This window comes from Eleginops maclovinus, chromosome 5, assembly GCF_036324505.1.
Source record: "Eleginops maclovinus isolate JMC-PN-2008 ecotype Puerto Natales chromosome 5, JC_Emac_rtc_rv5, whole genome shotgun sequence".
Lineage (NCBI taxonomy): Eukaryota > Metazoa > Chordata > Actinopteri > Perciformes > Eleginopidae > Eleginops > Eleginops maclovinus.
The window spans coordinates 5,438,514-5,457,143 of NC_086353.1; the positions used below are offsets into that span (position 1 = coordinate 5,438,514).

The following is an 18,630-nucleotide window of genomic DNA, read 5'->3' on the forward strand; positions in this document are numbered from 1 at the left end:
CCCACCAACTGCAGAGCTGAGACTGAATGGCTTGTCAGGGATTATACTCAGATTAATCAGAGCACAGTGACTTTGCATCATGTTGGAGCTGTGTGAGTCAGAAGCAGAGCGCTGCAGCGGTTATCTGTGAAACATGGTGCATGTGCTGCCGAATGTACCATGTGATGCGGTCAGAGAGTCACGACTCCTTCTTGGTGTTTTCTTTTTATCATAGTGGCATTTTAGTGGGTTTGTCCTGGCAATTTGATCGCTTTAAAATGAATAACATTCAAAAGGGTTTAAAGAGGCCCTTATTAAGCTCATTTTCAGGTTCATGTTAGTATTTTCTGTCTCTACTGGGACACGCTATAATGTTCAAAAAGCTCTTTATTGTTCTCATACTGCCTGTGTTGCAGCGCCTCTTTTCACCCTCTGTCTGAAACCAGAGCCCAATCTGTTCTGATTGGTTAGCTTGGCCGACTGTTGTGATTGGTCAACCGCTTAGAAATGTCCCGCCTATCATGTACAATGTGTCGGAGCACCAGCTTTCTGCAGCATAAGTGCAACTGTCACTATGTTACAGAAATAAACAAAGCAGTCCTATCGAGGCGTATCAGACAGGAGGGGGAGTGTGTGTGAGAGAAACTCCCTCTGGAGGGAACTTTCGGATTTAAGCCTTTGCAGACCATTTACATGCACACAAACCTGTATAACACACTACTAGAAAGGGAAAACCAAAAAGCATAATAGGGCCCCTTTAATGACGATCATGTGAAGAGGCCGATACAGCTCATAAGCTTCGACTTTAAGTGTTGCATGATTACCACTATCATGAGTAATTGCGATAATATAATTGTTTACCATGCAGCTGATTAATCAGTAATTTAATCATGCTGGTGCTTTGTGTCAACAAGCCTTTTCATCATCTTCCAGACTTATCAAAAGTGTCACAGGCTCAGGGGAAGCCACGTTATTTTGGTGCCGTTCAGACTGAATACGACAAAACACCACCAACAGACTGAGCTGTGGATTAGACACCAGGAATTAAATGCAAATGAATATTTTTTAATTATACGGTCTTCAGTATACCTGCATGAAGGTGTTTGTTTACAGCCAAGTATTCAGGTGTAAGGGGAGTAAATAAATGAGTTTCAGGCACTCACATATATTTAGGGAAGTGTTCAAATACTGAATGCACTAATTGTTTCTGTCACCTAGTGATCACACAAAGATTTTTTTTACCGCTTTTAACAAACTCATTATGTTCCTACAAATGATGCTTTTGCAAAAATATAATGTTAAGAACTGCAATGATTTTTTAATGATAACAAATATAATCCATTAGTGGTTAAAGTAGCCTATTTGAATGTTTTTAGCATCTCCGCTTTTCTGTCTAATATGATGAAATTATTATAATCAACTAATTATTCGAGTTTGAAATGGCATAACAAAGACTTGACCTTGGATTGTGAGAAACTGGGATGGACATTATTTTTCAAATTGTTCTCACATTTTACAGACAAAATGGATAACTTTCAGCAGAGAAAAAAACAACAAAAATTGTCATTAGTTGCAGCACGAATTTGCATAACTATATTAAAAAAAAGGCAAGATTTAACAAAAAATGTGCATTATTAAGACATGATTTATAACGCACTTCAAAAGAGTTGCAACCATGAGAGGCTGGTGTTTAAACAGATAATAAATGATAATAAAACAACACTTAGTTGTGATAATATATCAAATATTTCTTCATAATATAAACAATGGTTTGTGGTTTAAAAAAAACAAGAAGTTTACATTATTTAAAACCGTGTTCTTGTTATTTTCTAGGTTTGTTTAATGTGATGAGATCAGCCATTGTTATGCCATGTATCAGCCATATTGTTTCCTTTTTGACAAAAAAGCTTTCAGAAGAGTTCCTTAAAACAGAGCTTTTCATATAAAAAGAGCCAAAAAGCAGATGTAAGCCTGTACACAGGAAATGCAAAAACCAAACACAGGCTGTACAAAAATCCATAAATAATTGAGCCTCACCTACTTTGTTCGGGCTCAAACACAGACAGCCGTTTTTTTATGTACTTAATTTCCCGAAGCACTGCTGCCCAGCTACACCCAGGCACCACTTTATAGCTTCAAAGCTGATTTAACTCCTGCGTTCATGAAGGTTTTTATGAATAAGTTTTAATTCAACTGTATCAAAGGGATCCTTCTGGAGGCTGCTGTGATGTGATATTGTATTTCGTTATACTGACCGGTATATTATGCAATTTTTTATTATGTGTCCACTTTGTTTACAACAGTACACTTACATTCTGATCATGGCTTTTATGCACTGAAGTACATGCATTAATAATATACGAGGTCACAAGGTGAGAGGTTAATTGATCCCTCAGAGAAAATCAATCAAACCATTATCTTTATTTTTTAATTAACTGATCTTTGTGGACCTCTATTTAACCTCTATTTTGTGCTGCAGATTTTTAAACATTTTCTTGGGCTGCAAGTAATAATTTAAAATGTCCATTAACCTGCTGATTATGTCCTCATTAATAGTGTTGGGTTTTTTAAAGGTTTTTGGGGCAACAAATGCCTTTATTGCAGAGACAGATTTGAAGGGGGGAGACAGAGGGGATGAAACCAGGCAAATGGTCCCAGGCTGGATTTGATCCCAGGTCCTCTGCTTGGGGACATGGGCTGCCAGCTCTACCAATTGTGCATTATAACATCCATAATGAAAGATGACTTCTATTAGTTGCTTATTTTCTTCTGAGCAGGATTCCAAAACAAGAAATATTCAGCTTACTAATAAAACATGTCAAAAAAAAGCTTCAAATCTGAATATATTTGAGAAGCTCGGATCAGTGAATATTAGGCCTTTTTGCTTAAAAATAACAAACATCTGACTCATCAATCAATCAACGAATGATTTCAGCTCCTAATAGTGTATTTGAACATGTCTTTTTAAAATATTTGTGATGAATGTAAAGGTCCAGCAGTGACCCTCATCATTCTTGGTATCATCATATGTTCGGTATGAGAGAGCCCTCCTTCTTTATGGATCGGAAATCTCATCAAAGGAGAGCGCCGCTGAATGAAGAGAGTCAATATCAAATATGCAGGACGTCGCTCTGCTGAGGCTTTTCAATCTTCCTCCTTTTTTAAATGGGTCATGCTGGTCTCTTGATGTATTATATTATTGTTTATTTTTTGGGAGCAATTGCTGCAGTGTGATTGAAAGTCTGTGTTCGTGTTTGGAGGGTAAAACACTACCAGCGTTATTTTGCTGTTTTATTGATTCTTGTCTAAAAGCACGGCTGCCTGCAGGATCCATTGTTCTGCTGCCAGTTGTTTAGCCTCAGGATAACAGTGGAAGACATTCATCTTCATCAACAATGATAATAGATCTTCTTTCATGCTAGGCGCCATTTGTCCACTGAAAAGATGTGTTGCGTTCAGGGAGCGTCGGTGTCTCCTGCGCTCACAGACCACAGGAACAGTCTGTACCCTCCCTGTGCATTTTGACACCATGTTGTTTTTCCGTTAGTGTAAACACCGTTTCTGTGCAGGCATGTAGAGGCAGCATTTAAACAGCCCGACTTTATCTTCTTCACTTGTTATCTTGCTGATGCTCCAGATCTAGTCTACCTACAATATTAATGTGTTCACTGTCTGTTTATTATTTATACACACATTTATGCCACATTTTAAGTTATGAGCCCTGGATTTTTGCTTTACTGCACCTTAACATGGCCATGCAATTGAATTATACAAAAGAACAAACCACAACAAGCTACATTTCCTTACATGAATCTGCATTTTTCTGCTTCATTTTAAAGTCTAATGTCTAAATGATGACATTATGCACAGAATACCATCCAGTAATGTGCAATATAATATGCAAAAAATGTATAGATTCCCAAAAGACGGTAATGCAGATACACTATGTAGATTAATATTATGATCTCTTAGATCTACATATTACAAAATGGGACTGCTATCAATGATCATTTTTATTATGGAATAATCCTATATCTGATGCCGATCTTCAATCTCTTAAATCCAAGCTGACCTGAAGATATTTATTTTACAATATAATCTGGCAAAACAAATCATGCGATTTAAGAAGCTGAAAGGACTTTTTGTAACTTTGGCGTGAAAATATAAATGTTATCTTGATAAACTAGTTGACTTGGTTTCAGCGTCACAAAACAGTTAACACCTCATCACGTAAAATGTGGATCCATTGCTTTTCAAAGTTATTTTTCTCTTTCTGTGTATATTTTCTAGCTATCCACCCATTTCCCTCACCTTTATGTCTCACATGCCTAACTTTTCTTCCTTTTACCTTCCACAGTTATGTGTCATGTAAACATTTTTGCCTTAGTCCCCCTTAATTGAACATTTTTCATTTTATTAGGACTTAACAACTCAATCACAACTCAAGCCTCTGCATCCCTACTATACCTTTAGCATTGCAACTGCATGCATTCAGATGTATGAAAGGTCTAGTTATGTAAGTGTCACTGGACTGAGTGTCCATTATTGACCTTGGTAACAGCAGTTTGAGAATGTAATCTTAACTCAAGGTCCATTTGAATAGCTTTTAGAGCGTTCTACATGTTTCATGATGAAGGCAGTGAGATGTGGTTGAAACCTCCAGAAAAAGTGTGCCCTAAGTTTTTGTATTATTCACAAATCACTCACTGCAGTATTGTCTCCGTTATTCAATTGAAATGGAGTTAATGAGATGTATAACTCCATCTCTCGAGTTTCACATGTTTTCGTTTGGCTTTATTATTGATTACTGGCCATCTGCTGTGTGGGAGGAATTCTTTTCTGGCATTGACTGATGAAGTGCAGCTACAGTACATGCTTGTGTTATGTGATGATTTTCCTTTGTATTTATGTTCTAGCCTTGCTCGCCCTGTTCTGTGTGACTGAATGAGTGTGTGTGATACAGAGCAGTTTATGTAAAAGGTCAAACGCATTGCAAGGAGGACAAAGCCGCGAAGGTCTAACTGCAGGGAGGGACATGGCAGCAACTCTTCCAGAGACTCCAGAGACTGAAATTATACCAAAAAAAACCCACTGTGGCTTCAACTCAAGGAAGCAGCCGGCTTATAAAATGGCCGCTGTGTCCCTTTCACCTTCTAATCTGAGTTTTAACCATTTATTATCATCTCTTATATGTTACTGTTCTCAGTGTAAACCAGCATTAAAGAAGAATAACCTGGATAGTGATGTACTAAAATACATACAATCTAATCCTACTTAATCAATTAGTATGAATGATTAGGATAGGATTTTGAAGAGCAGTGTATTTTATTCATAATCACTTCACCTGCTCTGTTAATATTAAAAACTCGCCTTTGTATTGACCTGAAGCCTGTTTAAAGGGGCCCTATCATGCTTTTGGGGGCTTTCCCTTTCCTGTAGTGTGTTATATAGGTTTATGTGCATATACATGGTCTGCAAAGGCTACAATCCCAAAGGTCCCTTCAGAGGGAGTTTCTCTCCCACACACTCCCCCCCCTCCCCCCCTGCCTGAAATATGAAATGTGAAAATGTCACAGTAGAGGCACAAAATACAAATATGAAAATGAGCATAATATGTCCTCTTTAATGTTAGTTTGTAATGACTATAAACTGATAGTACAGAACTATGGCCCGACAGCTGGACTATAATCTTTAAGTGGTGGATGGTTTAAAGACACACACTATACAGGCAGCAGTTTCAGCTTTAATAACTATCATCAATACTGCTTTCCATCCTTCATTATTCTAGACAACCCCATCATTACACCCACACAGGTGTGGCTCCTGACTCTGATGGGTAAACATTAAGATAATGGTACGATCAACGCTGCATAAATATAAAATGGCTCCCTTTTCTGGATGTGCTTGAAAAAACAAAACAATTCCTGCACAAGCCTCAAAGCTCGTCATTATTTCTTCTGAGATACACTTTGTGTTTGATATGGAAATGGGAGAGTAGCAGTTGACTCTCTGTGCTTCTGCAGTGTGTTGTCTAAGTGTTGGAGTGAATAGTGAGTCGAGGTAAAGTATCATTTATAAAAACCATTGTCTCAGGGTCGTGCTCCTCTCTCTGTCTGCTGGTGATGAATGAAAATGGGATACTTTGGCTTGAATTAATGATAATGTTTTATTTGTTTTATATTTATGCTAATAGCTGATATGTTGTGCAAATACTCATTATCTTTTAATGATTTCCTTTTGATGCCAGAAAATGTCACGTCCCTTCTCCATTGTCTCTAGGAAAAAGCCTCTGAAGCTGCTTTAATAGCCCTTGTTTAATTATCCTTTATTTTTAGGCTTCATTGACTTAGCACAAATACTTTTATTGATTTGTATCTATATATACAGTATGGTGTGTCCTGCCTCACGTTCAGTCAAACCTGGTTCTGCCCAGTACAAACTTACCTGGGTATTATTACTTTCTTGAGTCTTGTGTTTATTCATGTAGCCTGGTTTCAGTTTTCTCAGTCGCCTCATAGTATATCTTAGATCTGTTGTATATATCTGTTGTTGTGCCAGTTGGAGAAACCATAAATAACCATAAAGGAAGCGTGATTAAGTATTTGGTCTTCAGCTGTCCTCGTAGCACGCTAGGTAGCATTTGTGATAAATTATAAGCATTGAGAAGTAGATGTTTTTAAACGACAGCTGAAGACATTTTTCTTTAGCGACATCCCCCTTTAAATGGTCTTTTAATCTCTATTATTATTAAAGCACTAGGACTGTAGACTGGACTGCCTAGGAGGAAACGTAATATCCCTCCACAACAAGCTACATGGACACAGTAATTACTCAGTTCTCCATTAATGTATATAAATCAAACCTAGATTGTCAGACTTTAGAACTATACACTGAATCTTAAAGGTGCCCTGTGGAGGTCTCTATTTAATAACACTCAATATTAGGATTGGCTCTAACACTTGCGTTTGTATGCAAACACAATGTTGAATAGATTTCAAGAGAGAGGAAGGACAAAGCATGAACCGAATAGGTAAGAAAGGCACAAAGTGGTGTAAAAATAACTGCAGGAGATAATCGAAAGACAGAATTGAACGCGGCGAGTTTTTCACACCTTCTCGTGGTTGCCAGGCAGAACTATAAGTGGTCTGTAGAAATGTGAGGGTGTGATCGTGGAGGAAATAATGAGCACTAGCAATGTACAGTTTATGGTAGAGGCAATTTTAGCACAACAGAAAAGACGCATCCGATGGATGAAGTATTATTTAATCTTATTACAGTCCTATTAAAGTGTTCTCTAGAAACCACACACACAGGTCTGTTCAGCTGCCCTGTAATTCATTTTAAACAAAGTCAGAAGATACATACACACACATAATACCGAATGTGTGTTGATGTGAATTCACAGTAAACAATTGTCTGATGCATGGCACGCTTGGGAGATCTCAGCCATCATTCATGTCGTGTGTGTGCTGTTACTCATCCATGTTTTTCATTTCACCATCGTCACGTATCCCAATGCTCACACACTCTGGCACACTTTCCTCTCACACACACTCTGTGCCAGCTGGTCCACCCTCCCCATCCTCATCCTCTCCCGTTTAACGAGCGGTACATGGATGGATTTTAGTGTGCACACATGTCCCCAGCTACAGACTCATCCCTGCAGTTACATAAGAGCCATGCAAAGGCTTACAAATCAGATTATAATAGCTGCAGGCCGCAAACTCAGAGAGGATAGAGGTCAGGGAAGCAACACGGAGAGCCAGAGGACTGATGTTGGCATAGGTCTGGGCAGGAGAGACGTTGGCACCTTGTACTGTCTGCACTCGACGCCTACCTGTCCTGCTGGTATTGAAATGTCAGGCACCAATTTAGGGTTACACTGCAGTTCCCTGTTAAACACTTGTTTCTCTGTGGGTTTGTACGACATCACAACCAGACATACAGTAACGGTGAAGTGTGTCCCCACTAATGCCGCCACAGGCCTTGATTTTCTGCTGGATTACTATCATCCTGAAAAAGCTGTACTTTGGAGCAGGATCCAGCCACCCCCACGTTGGCTCTGAACGCCAGGATTTAAGAATAACAAACGGATTTTCCTTGATTCCACAAGAGCACAGGTCCATCCTCAGGACAGCCTGTACTGTTTGCTTCTAAATAAAGGACTAATAATCATCCACTGTTCAATCCCTCTCATGCTATAGTATTTCTAGGTTTACAGTAGGTCAGATTTTGCTTGTGAATGAAGGTGTTGCTTCTTATTAAAGTCCAACCACAGTTCTGGTGCTTTAGTATGTTAAGGTATACAGAAGTCTGTATTCCAGTTAGGATGAATGTAGAGAGACATATTGTTGAGTCACAGTCCATCAGTGAATATAATCTGCGCAGTGCAGCATGAGGAACGTGACAATGAGAACAGCGAGGCCTTGAGGGTGTTTGGAGGTGAGGAGAGGAAAAAAAGGGAGTGATAAAGACACAAAGTGGAAAGAATAGAAGAGGAAATCTGAAAAAAGGAAACAAGTCAAAGATCTCCTGGGCATTGTTCTGCAATTCCTTTTGACTTTTAAGATTTGGCAGTTCCCCGCCAACTGACCCCAAGCCGTTCTGATGTACCGTTCTTTTCATCTCTTGCAAACAAAAAATGTGAAAATGACGATTTTGAAGGGAAGAAAAGGGTGAAATATAGACGTTTTAACTTTGTAAATGAGCAGGAGAAACATGTTAGGAGACGCCTCCACATTGGGGAGCAGGTAGGTGTTTCAAAGCTGTCAGGAGGAGTCAGATCTCTGTCATTGTCCAGCAGCAGGGGCTGTCCTCCTAATAGCAACACTAATCACTCTTGTCGTTTTTAATCTCCCTCTTCCACCCTGGGCGTATTTAAAGCAGGGGCCTCCATGTGCCCGGCCGGGATTAGACTAGTGAGCAGGGGAGGAGAAGGGAGGAGGGAGGAGGAGGGAGCAGCGCAGCACACTCCTTGCCTCACATTGGGAGCCATGTGACGGATGCTAATGTTCACAGCACAGTTAATAAACAGATTATTGAAGAGAGACTTTAACGTTATAACACTATGAGTAGAGACTAAGTTTGGATGCACCGCTGCATTCCTGCCTACACCATGAACATACAGTCACAAACTTAATGAGCACATGTTCTTTTTAAATCTTGTTATGAATCTCACTCCTTCTCTTGGCATTGTCCCACCTTGCATTGCATTTGAGGGCTAGGATTGGTTGGCCAGGTGTCCAAGTTCGCACGACACAAGTCACCTGATTCGTTCCTCGGTCCGACTGGACATCCTGGTCAACCTCAACCAGGAGGGATTTCCAATAAAAACAGTGGGATTCATAATTACGCTCTTCTGAAATACAGTATCGGCAGAATAATACACGCTGTTCCTTACATTATTTTAATAATCTTTTCACACATATAGACATGAATGAAACCGATGGAACTCCGGAGGCTCTCTGAATCAATATGCTGACTTTTTATCCTTTATTCCAGATTTCACTTTAACTTCTTTGGTTTATACGTCTTATTTTATCTTTGGATTGAACATTCTTACTTCTAATACAGTATATTTTTTCCATAAAACGGTGCAACTGTGACTAAAAAATATTTGCCACTGGGATTATTAAAGTATTTTGATTTTAATTTGAATTGTTAATTTAAAAAACAACATTTTTTAAAGTAAATAATGAGGGAATATATGCAAGAGTTACAATACCATACTGTCAATGGTTTGAATTTCATAATATCTTGTGCATAGGAATCTATGGTGTGAATATTTCTTACAAAGTCCAAAAATAAACCTCACATGTCCTGTGCTTTCCTCTGGATAAGGTTCATTAAAAGAGTGTAGAGGAAATGCTGGATATAATATTGTTGGTGACGTAAACAAACCAAGCACTACTGCTTTTCAGAGTTAAGAAATATTGGAGAGAAACTAAGTTAACCTTGGGATTGAGGAGTTTGTCTGTCCCTAGCGTCCTCCTTTTTAAAGACTAATCCACCAATGTTTTTCATAGCATGATTTAGAAAAACAAGTGTAGAAACATGAGAAGCAAGCCCACATCGTAACTCAGGCCTGTGTGTAGATATGATGCTCTAGTATTGATCATACTCTGTTCTGCAGTGAGAAGCGTAATCTAATCCTGTACTTCCTTTGAAAGCAGCGGCAGACGCTTTACGGGTCAGAGTGTGTCGGTTTTCTCCTCAGCCGTTTAATAGTATTAACTCAAGGTGTCTTGCAGGTGTAAAACCCTGCTCTCTCAACTCTCCGGTTTGAAAGCGGGGTTTCCTGTAGTCTGTGTGGGCTCCTTATACTGTTGGCCTGCAGGGGAATTTTCTCTGCTGATTAAACATAACAGAGTGGGATCCAATACCTGGTAATGGTTTGTTGTTCTGGGGACAGAAGGAGAAATTACAACATCTATCAGTGTTCGCTGAAGCCCTTAGAGTCCAAGGGTTTCAGCTAACACTGATAGATGAACAGATAGATAAGACACAAATCTATGTTGCTGAAAGACTGCTTTGCTCTGGACTCTAAGCCTTAGAGTCCAGAGCAAAGCAGTCTTTCAAAAACATAGATTTTTCTTCTTTTAAGGAACATCGAGCGAATACATTTATCGTTTTTTTGGGCCGTTTTCTAAGATTGATACCAATACACATGAGAGCTGATTCAATCTGCTTCACATCAAGAGTTAAAAATGATGCCACGTAGATGAGCATTTCTTAAATAATGATCAGAAATAAAACCTTTTTGTACCTCAAATTATTTGATTCAAATCTCCCTTATGTTCTCGCCCTCAGTCCCCTGGGGCTTCAGTTCTCAGTATTTCTTAGAATATCTTACATTTATATTTAAGTGTTGAGATTTAAATACACTGTGAATTGAGTCTAAGTTGAAATGAGCTGTAATATTATAGCCTTACTGATAAATGTGCTCGTATTTATGTTTTATGGATCAGTTCTTTTATCTGTTTTACAATCGCACTGCAGATTCATAATTGGACTGCAGATGGAAATCAATTTAGCTCAAATCTGGCATAAGTCATCTCTTCAAGATTAAAGAAGAAATAAAGAAAGTTATATCATGGTTGTTAGCTTCACCAATTCTTCTAAAACTTTCATGATCTCGGTACCAAAGCTTCAGAGATTATCTTGTTTGACCTCTGCCCTTATAATGTGGGTGAAAACTGTTATTGTACAGCATCCATGTGTAATAAATAGGGAAGGAGAGTAATCAATGTTGACGATTATTTCAGTTTCTATTAGCTAGAAATAGATCAGTCATGACTTGACAGAGACACCTAACAAACATGACCAGACAGAATCCGTCTCAGCAGTAAATGCACTTTAAGGTCGACCTTACATGACTCTGATTTGCAGCTTTGACACACCTTGTTTAGTCACCTGAGCCTCTGAATGCTGATGTTGTGTTTAAAGATCGTCGGTGAGAGCAGGTCGGGACACTCTGCTGTCTGGCCCATGTGATGATGCAAGAGACTTTGGGACAAACACACAGGGGAGGATGTGCAGCAGCCTCTGGCGAAATCCCTGGACTACCTCCTCTCCACATTTAGAGTACTTAATCTGGTCTGATTTGTTTTACGTGGAGGCCAGTTGGAGAGAAAATTTGAGAGTAAGGAGAGATATTTCATTCATCATATGAACTAGACTTAATGTAATTAGAGTTATATTACTTTTCTGTCTATGTGTTTGCTCACTCTTCCGCTTTAATCCAGAAATACCTCTGTTTCATTGAATGCATCACAATGATAATCTGTACAGACATTCATGGTCAGGTCAACTGTATCAACCTTTGTGGATTGCCATGGATTTTGGTTCAGGATTAATTGTAATAACCTCGTGAAGCGCCAAATGCCTGCAAATCCAATGACATTTCCTTTGATTAGCAAATGTTAACATGCTAACTTCAGATAGATAACATTGTTAACATATCATCAGCTGTACATCTAAATATTAACTTTGTTTTTGGGAGCATTTTAGTCCACTAGCATGGCTTTGTTTTGAGCTGCTTATCCCGCTGACTTAATTGGATTTGAGATTTCTTTTTTTCTTTCTTTTTTGCGAGTGCTTTTGGTTTCCTTCCTCCCTGCACATTGTCAAAGTTCCCCTCGAGTCAAAAAGGTTTTTCGCTTGTTGTCGCTTCACTTGGAATTTTGAGCTTTATTGTGCACAATGACGTACATCAAATGCAAAGTTTGACGAGAAAGGTTTTTTTAGGACAAAATTCTCTATGCTTACCTTAAATCTCAGTTCAAGACATGGATGAGCATGAAAGCAAGTCATCGTTTATTTTGCAGCATACACTACTTAGAATTCCTAGTTTTAACATACTGAGACTTTATTTTTAAGTGAAGTAGGAAACATTTTTTGTTGAGTAGTTTAACTTTTGAAATAAACGGATCGGAGGATGAAACCCTTTTTATTGTCACATACATGCACACAGCGGCGCACACAGTGAAATTGGTCCTCTGCATTTAACCCATCCTAGTGCTAGGAGCAGTGGGCAGCTACCGTGCAGCGCCCGGGGATTGGAGGTGTCCGGTGCCTTGCTCAAGGGCTCCACAGCAGGGCACAGGAGGTGAACTGGGACCTCTCCAAGTAGCAGTCCACTTTCCATATTTTCAAGTCTGTTTGGGGAGACCCTACGATTCCCAGTCCAAGCCCCTACTGACTGAGCCACTGCTGGACACTGTATGTTCAGATATTCTGGATTTTATAATGAGGGAGTAGATTTTTGGACAAGGTCTTTGACCCTTTCTGTGGAAAAACACATTGAGCACAAGTTATTATTCAAAGCAGAGTATGGTTTATTTTGTAAAAGATCTTGAGGGGATCTGTAAATGAAATCCTATTAGTATGCATTGGCTGTGGTTAGGAGTCGCACGGCTCCAGCTCTGCAGGGAAATCGTATCCCTGCATTGCCTCTTTGTCTAGAAGTCTCACGAATCAGCTGCATGTCCATTTATCAGCCTTCACTACTACGACTGCTCTGTGTGTGTGACGTAGCAGCCCTGTGACGTCCCAGTAATCTACGCAACTGCTGTTATTTCCTAGCAGCCGACTGCGCATTTTACTCATCCCATCAAGGTTCACTTCACACTGCCGCTACTGCCGTGCCGTTCACCTTGTTGTGTCCTTCCCCTGCAGGGAGGGAGAGAAATGGGAGGGCTGAGAGAGCGAGATGGGTGGAGAAATGAGGGACAGATAATCGGGACAAAAAAAGATCCGTAATGTGAAAAAGCACAGTGACGTTGCTGCTTTCCCAAAAAGGTTTAGATTGCTGATTTCTTGGCTGTTAGGCGAGATGTGTAACCCCGTGTGAGTCAAGGATCAATCATCAGTCCCGCTGTTATTGGCTGTGACATGCTATATAGTCCTTTAGTGTCTCCAAGGGTTTGGGTGTACGCTATCCTGGCATGCATCTCCCTTCATCACTGCCGTCTCCTAAGCTTGCAGCCAGGAAAGCACAACACTGGCTCTGTCTTTGCTCTCCACTTCGCTGGTGTCTGGGGGTTGAGCGTGCGTTGACAGCAGCCATGGGCAGCGGCATGCACAGCAGTGCTGTTCCACTTACAGCAAACAGACACCAACAGCCCATTTTTATTCATTCAGTTGCTCTCCCCCTGCCTGGCTATACCCATTTCCCCACAGGCACCTCTTGACTGAGTTGTTTTTCATCCATTTAGCTTAAGAAATAAGTGACTGACTCCCTCGACTCTCTGTCTCTAAGCTAAGGGATTCAGAGATGTGGTACACACAGGGTCAGGCACACCGATAAAATATGGCTGGATTCAGAGGTTTGAATACTGTGTGAGGTAAGTCTCCCTGCGTCACTCGTATTCCCATAGTCTGTTCTCAGAAATACTGCCATTAAGTCTCACATACTCCGAGAACCAGCACATTACATGTTTCTGCGACGGTGTGCCAGTGGATACGTATAACTCTCATTCACACATGTCTACTTCTAATTACCGAGTACCTACATTTTGATGCATGTAGGTGTTCATCAGGTAATTATCAAAAGTGCTTAACCGGCTGTTTCCTTTCCTAAAATAGCCCATGATTCATTCAGATGCAGGAATGTGAAGCTGTGTGAGGAACAATATGTGGTCTAGTTCAGTCGGAAAATGTCTGGCAACTGGTTCAGATTTTCTGCTCATTCTTCCATATTCCTCTTTCATGTGGTCGGTAGTGTCCAAGAGGAATTGTGTGTGTGGGGGGTAAAATATCTGATGATTTTTACTGCAGTTAAAATCAAATGAAATGTAATTCTTCAGCTCGTTGATAGAACATTTGAAACAGCCCCAGCTTCTTTAAAAAATAGTATTTATTGTATTTATTCATCGTATGTGATCATAAACTGAATATATTTTGGGTTCTGCACTGTTAGTTGAATAAAACTCACTCCATGGTTTATAACGTAGATCATTTTTCTCAATTTTCTTATTTTCTAAACCGAAAGATTCCAAGCTTCATTGACAACCTGTTTTAAGATGAATTGAGAACAGCATGATTGCTAGTTGTAGCCATGATTTATAAACAGAACAACCTGCTTTTAGTTTGTTTGTTTGTCAACACGATTACAGTCAAACTACAGGCCAATTTTTATTAAACTTTGATGACAGGGTGAGGCTTAGCAGCCACAGGAAGAACCCATGTTGTTGTAGATCCTGATTAAGGGGCGGATACACAATTAGTTTTTTCATTTTCTTTAACATGGAGAGATTTTGACACCAATATTCGTCCAGTTACAGCCATCAATTATTAGCTTTATGTCCTCCTCAGCTCTTTACCCTGTATAATTGTAATAGCTGTTATATAAATGTCAGTCGTTTGTACGTTTTTTTTGTGCATACTGTTTGTTCAACCTGGTGTGAAACATTAATCACCATCTTGGGTCAAAAGCATCAGACTAATTCTCTCTGTAAGGAAAAAAATAATTGCTAATATCCTCAAGCAGCACCAAAATAGGGACTGTGTCATTAGGCACAGCCATGACTCACTGCTACATGCTGTGGGAGAAAAATAATACTAATAAGGGCTGAAAAAAACCTCCGTCAACACATCACACATCAATGTGACATGTGTCTATCTAGAGGAGCAGTCTTTTCTGTACATTCACATCACGTATATGGAAGACACCAAGGGGTAATGCACATGTAACCGCAGTCACATGGTTTCCCAGGTGTCATATAGTTAAGTTTGTGATTAGATGGCTCGGATGAGCACCAGAAGTGTCACCACGCTCGTTGTGGCACAGATGCAGCTCACACGTGATGAACACGGACCATGTCACACATCTACGGTACGCTATGTTATTTTACAGCCAAGCATCTGACACGTACACCTCCGTATGTAACAACCCGTGTGTCTTTTTGGTCTGTGATCATCTAGTCTGACAGAAAAAGGGGAAACACACACACAAGACGGAGAAACACTGCACCTGATAATCCAGGTAGCTGTCTCCATGGCAACAAGCTCAAGGATGATTTGAAGACATTGTAGGGATGCGATGAAGCGACTGACAGGAAGTGTGGCTCGCTGCAGGACTCCAACTGTATCTGTGTGTATGTGTGTGTGTGTGTGTGTGTGTGTGTGTGTGTGTGTGTATGTGTGTGTGTGTGTGTGTGTGTGTGTGTATGGGTATGTGTGTGTGTGTGTGTTGGGGGGGGAGTGGGGGCGTTTGCATTGCTGTCAGAAAATTGAGCTGTTTCAAAGTGGGATAAGAAGACACTTTTGCTCGGATGACTCATAGAGCACCAAGCCTCAGAAAGTGTTACGCTGCATAAACTTGTGCAGCTTAGTCTTATAATATAACCCCCGCACTCATCTGCCACCAATCACCCTCTAACCCCGATATTCTTTTACTTGGGTAATCTTTCTCCGTATTTCAGAATGTTTTAAGAGTTTGAAATGAGAAGAAAATGACGTCAGAGGAAAAGAAGAAGGATATAAAAGCTGCACATTGGCATTTGTCATTGTTTCACTCGAGGAAAGACTTCACAATGACCTTAGCTTTCATGGATCCTTTAGTCACGCGTCGTGACATTCCCTGAAAGTTTTTTCCCTTCCTCCATCCCATCCTCTGAGGGGCTTGTCTGGCCTGGTTGTGTCAGATTGCTGGACCCTCAAGCCATCTGGTTACATCACAGACTGGCACTGTATGGTGGCAGAGCTGGAAATATAACGAGCCAACTCAGAGAGAGACGGGGGGGGAGGACAGGAGCCCACAGGAGTTATGTTTATAGATCTGCGCACGTGGACTTGTGCCATGTCTGAAGCTATAAGAGCCAGCGCTCTCAGCTTGTTGCTACCCATACTTCATCTCTTCCTCTCCGGTGCAGCAGTGATGGAGAATCTCTGCATTGCTGAGCCGGACACTGTCCTGCCTGAGCACAGAGCCAACACTGCCTGTCGAGTCTAGACTGAGATAGAGGGGTGTGTGTGTGTGTGTGTGTGTGTGTGTGTGTGTTTGTGTTTGCATACAAATATTTTGGTGCAAACATATGATAAACCAGCAGGCTCTGGGACAGTCTCATCCTGCAGGCCGTGAGACTGTTAAGGTCCTCAGCTCTGTAATGTCTTGGTATCCATTTGTTTACAGCACACAACACACTCCAGCACTTTTAGTTGCACCATTTTGGTATTTGTACTATTCAATTGTATCTTTTTTCTTTTATGTTTTAAGCATATTTTATGCTGCACTTTTGGAAAAGCCTGTAATTTAAGATGTTCATTGCCTGCGCTGTAGATGTGCATATGCTTAATGCCTTTGAATCTAGCTATAAAGACTTTATCTGAGGCTTCACAGGATGAATAAGAAGTGAAAGCTATGCAAACATTTCTATTTTTACTTTAATACTGAACCTTATATCTATCTTTTGAGTTTAGTCGTCTAAAAATAATTCAAATGCACCATTCTGGGAAAAATCTTCAATATTTGTCTAACCTGCCCAGAACACATTTCAACCAGAACACATTTTTAAGGGGCTTTATCTCTGCAGTAAATAAAAGTGTGGCAGTTCTATAGACACACACACACACCACATTCATGTCGGTTCAAACCTCCCTAAGATCATTAACGCTGATGTGGCACATGCGTAGTTATATCTGCGAGCCCCGGTGTTGTTGCAGTGAGAGGTGACGCTCACATGGCAGTATGATCATTAATGAAATGGTTTTCTGCTACATGAAACACGAGGTCAGGCTGATATTTGTGTATATGTTGTCTGACATTATCTTAGAGCCTGTGACCCTGATGCTGCAGACGGCTGATTCACACTGCACATGCTGACAGGGGAACCACTTTCCTGTGTCAAGTCACTTAGCATGTAATTTAATAAAGAGCAACATCTGACTAGTTAATTGTTATCTCATAGACCTGTGTGGCAGACTACAGTTCAGTGTGCGTACATAACACAATTATATAAGCCATTTCCATTTTAGCAGACACAGTCTAAGAAATGAATTGTACAATTTCCAATCAATGGGATTTTCTTGGATCCGTGGAGAATATTTGCAACATTTAAGATGAGGTTCTTTTGATGATACATTTGCATGTACTTTCAGATAACATATGATCTTCATTTCAGTATTGAGCATTCTGGAAATCGATTAAGCCAAGCTGATTAAGCTTTTCTAACGAACATGTTTTATCTGTTTTGCAGAAAGTGAGTGAGAAAGTTGGAGGGGCAGAAGGAACGAAGCTCGATGACGACTTCACTGACATGGAAAAGGCAAGTCTGAAATCTTTGATTATTCATTTTGTTTTGAAAGAAAGCCCACACATTATCTTGTTATTATTTACAAGCAAGATCTTGTGTGTTATACTTGCTGTCATGTTGGAAAACCGCTTCCAAGTTATTGGAAGATCAAATTCAAAGATCCCTCAGAAATATTTCTCAAGACAATTATAATAGATCTAAAAAAATGAATACACTGCACAAATGTTGTGGCTTTTAGTGGGGAGTCAACAGTGCAGGAGCGCTTGCATAAATAAATGTCCTAATCCCATTCTTCATGTTTTTTTCTTCAATTTCTTCGCTATGTTACCTCTATGCATACATGCACATTTGAGTACTTGTATTTGTCATGTCAGTGCATGTGTGTTTTTACGTCGGACTGTATGGTTTACACGTGATGCTACGTGTTTGTAGTGGTTGCTGTGTGCTGCAGAAAGAGAGGCTGAGTGTTTCAGAGCTGTTGGGAGCTCTCGAGTCTCGATGCACTAAACACGAACATCACAGGCAGCTCTCGCTCTGCGCGTCCCTCTCTCTCTCACTGCAGAACAAAACAACACGTCCTGTGATCTGGTGTTTGTCTCACTGTTACATGCACAGAGGAATTTATCTGTATTCTCCCACAATGCTTTCAGCCATTACCTGTTTGTGTTTCTCCCACCATCCTTTTACACAACTGTTATTGCTGCAGCTTGTGTCTGTCTCTACATGTTGTTCTACATTCTGGTTTACAGAAAATGGACACCACCGCTCGGGCAGTGCTGGACATCATTACTAAGACTACTGAGTATCTGCAGCCAAACCCAGGTGATGACAGACGGGATGACAATGTGTTTTATGGTTTCAGACTGTAGGCTATTCTCCCAAAAGTATTACTATAATA

At 40.2% G+C, this 18,630-nt stretch overlaps 1 protein-coding gene across 3 annotated transcripts in view; it reads left to right on the top strand.

Moving 5' to 3' along the window:
- Positions 1-18,630, top strand: part of sh3gl2a (SH3 domain containing GRB2 like 2a, endophilin A1) — a 38,882-nt gene that overhangs the window by 11,913 nt on the left and 8,339 nt on the right. For all 3 annotated transcript variants that reach the window (XR_010165913.1, XM_063884699.1, XM_063884698.1), the window contains exons 2-3: positions 17,676-17,744; positions 18,482-18,554. Coding sequence is in view for 2 of the 3 variants with exons in the window: in XM_063884699.1 (XP_063740769.1) it covers positions 17,676-17,744; positions 18,482-18,554 (142 nt within the window). In the remaining variant the exon portion in view is untranslated. The remainder of the gene's footprint in view (positions 1-17,675; positions 17,745-18,481; positions 18,555-18,630) is intronic.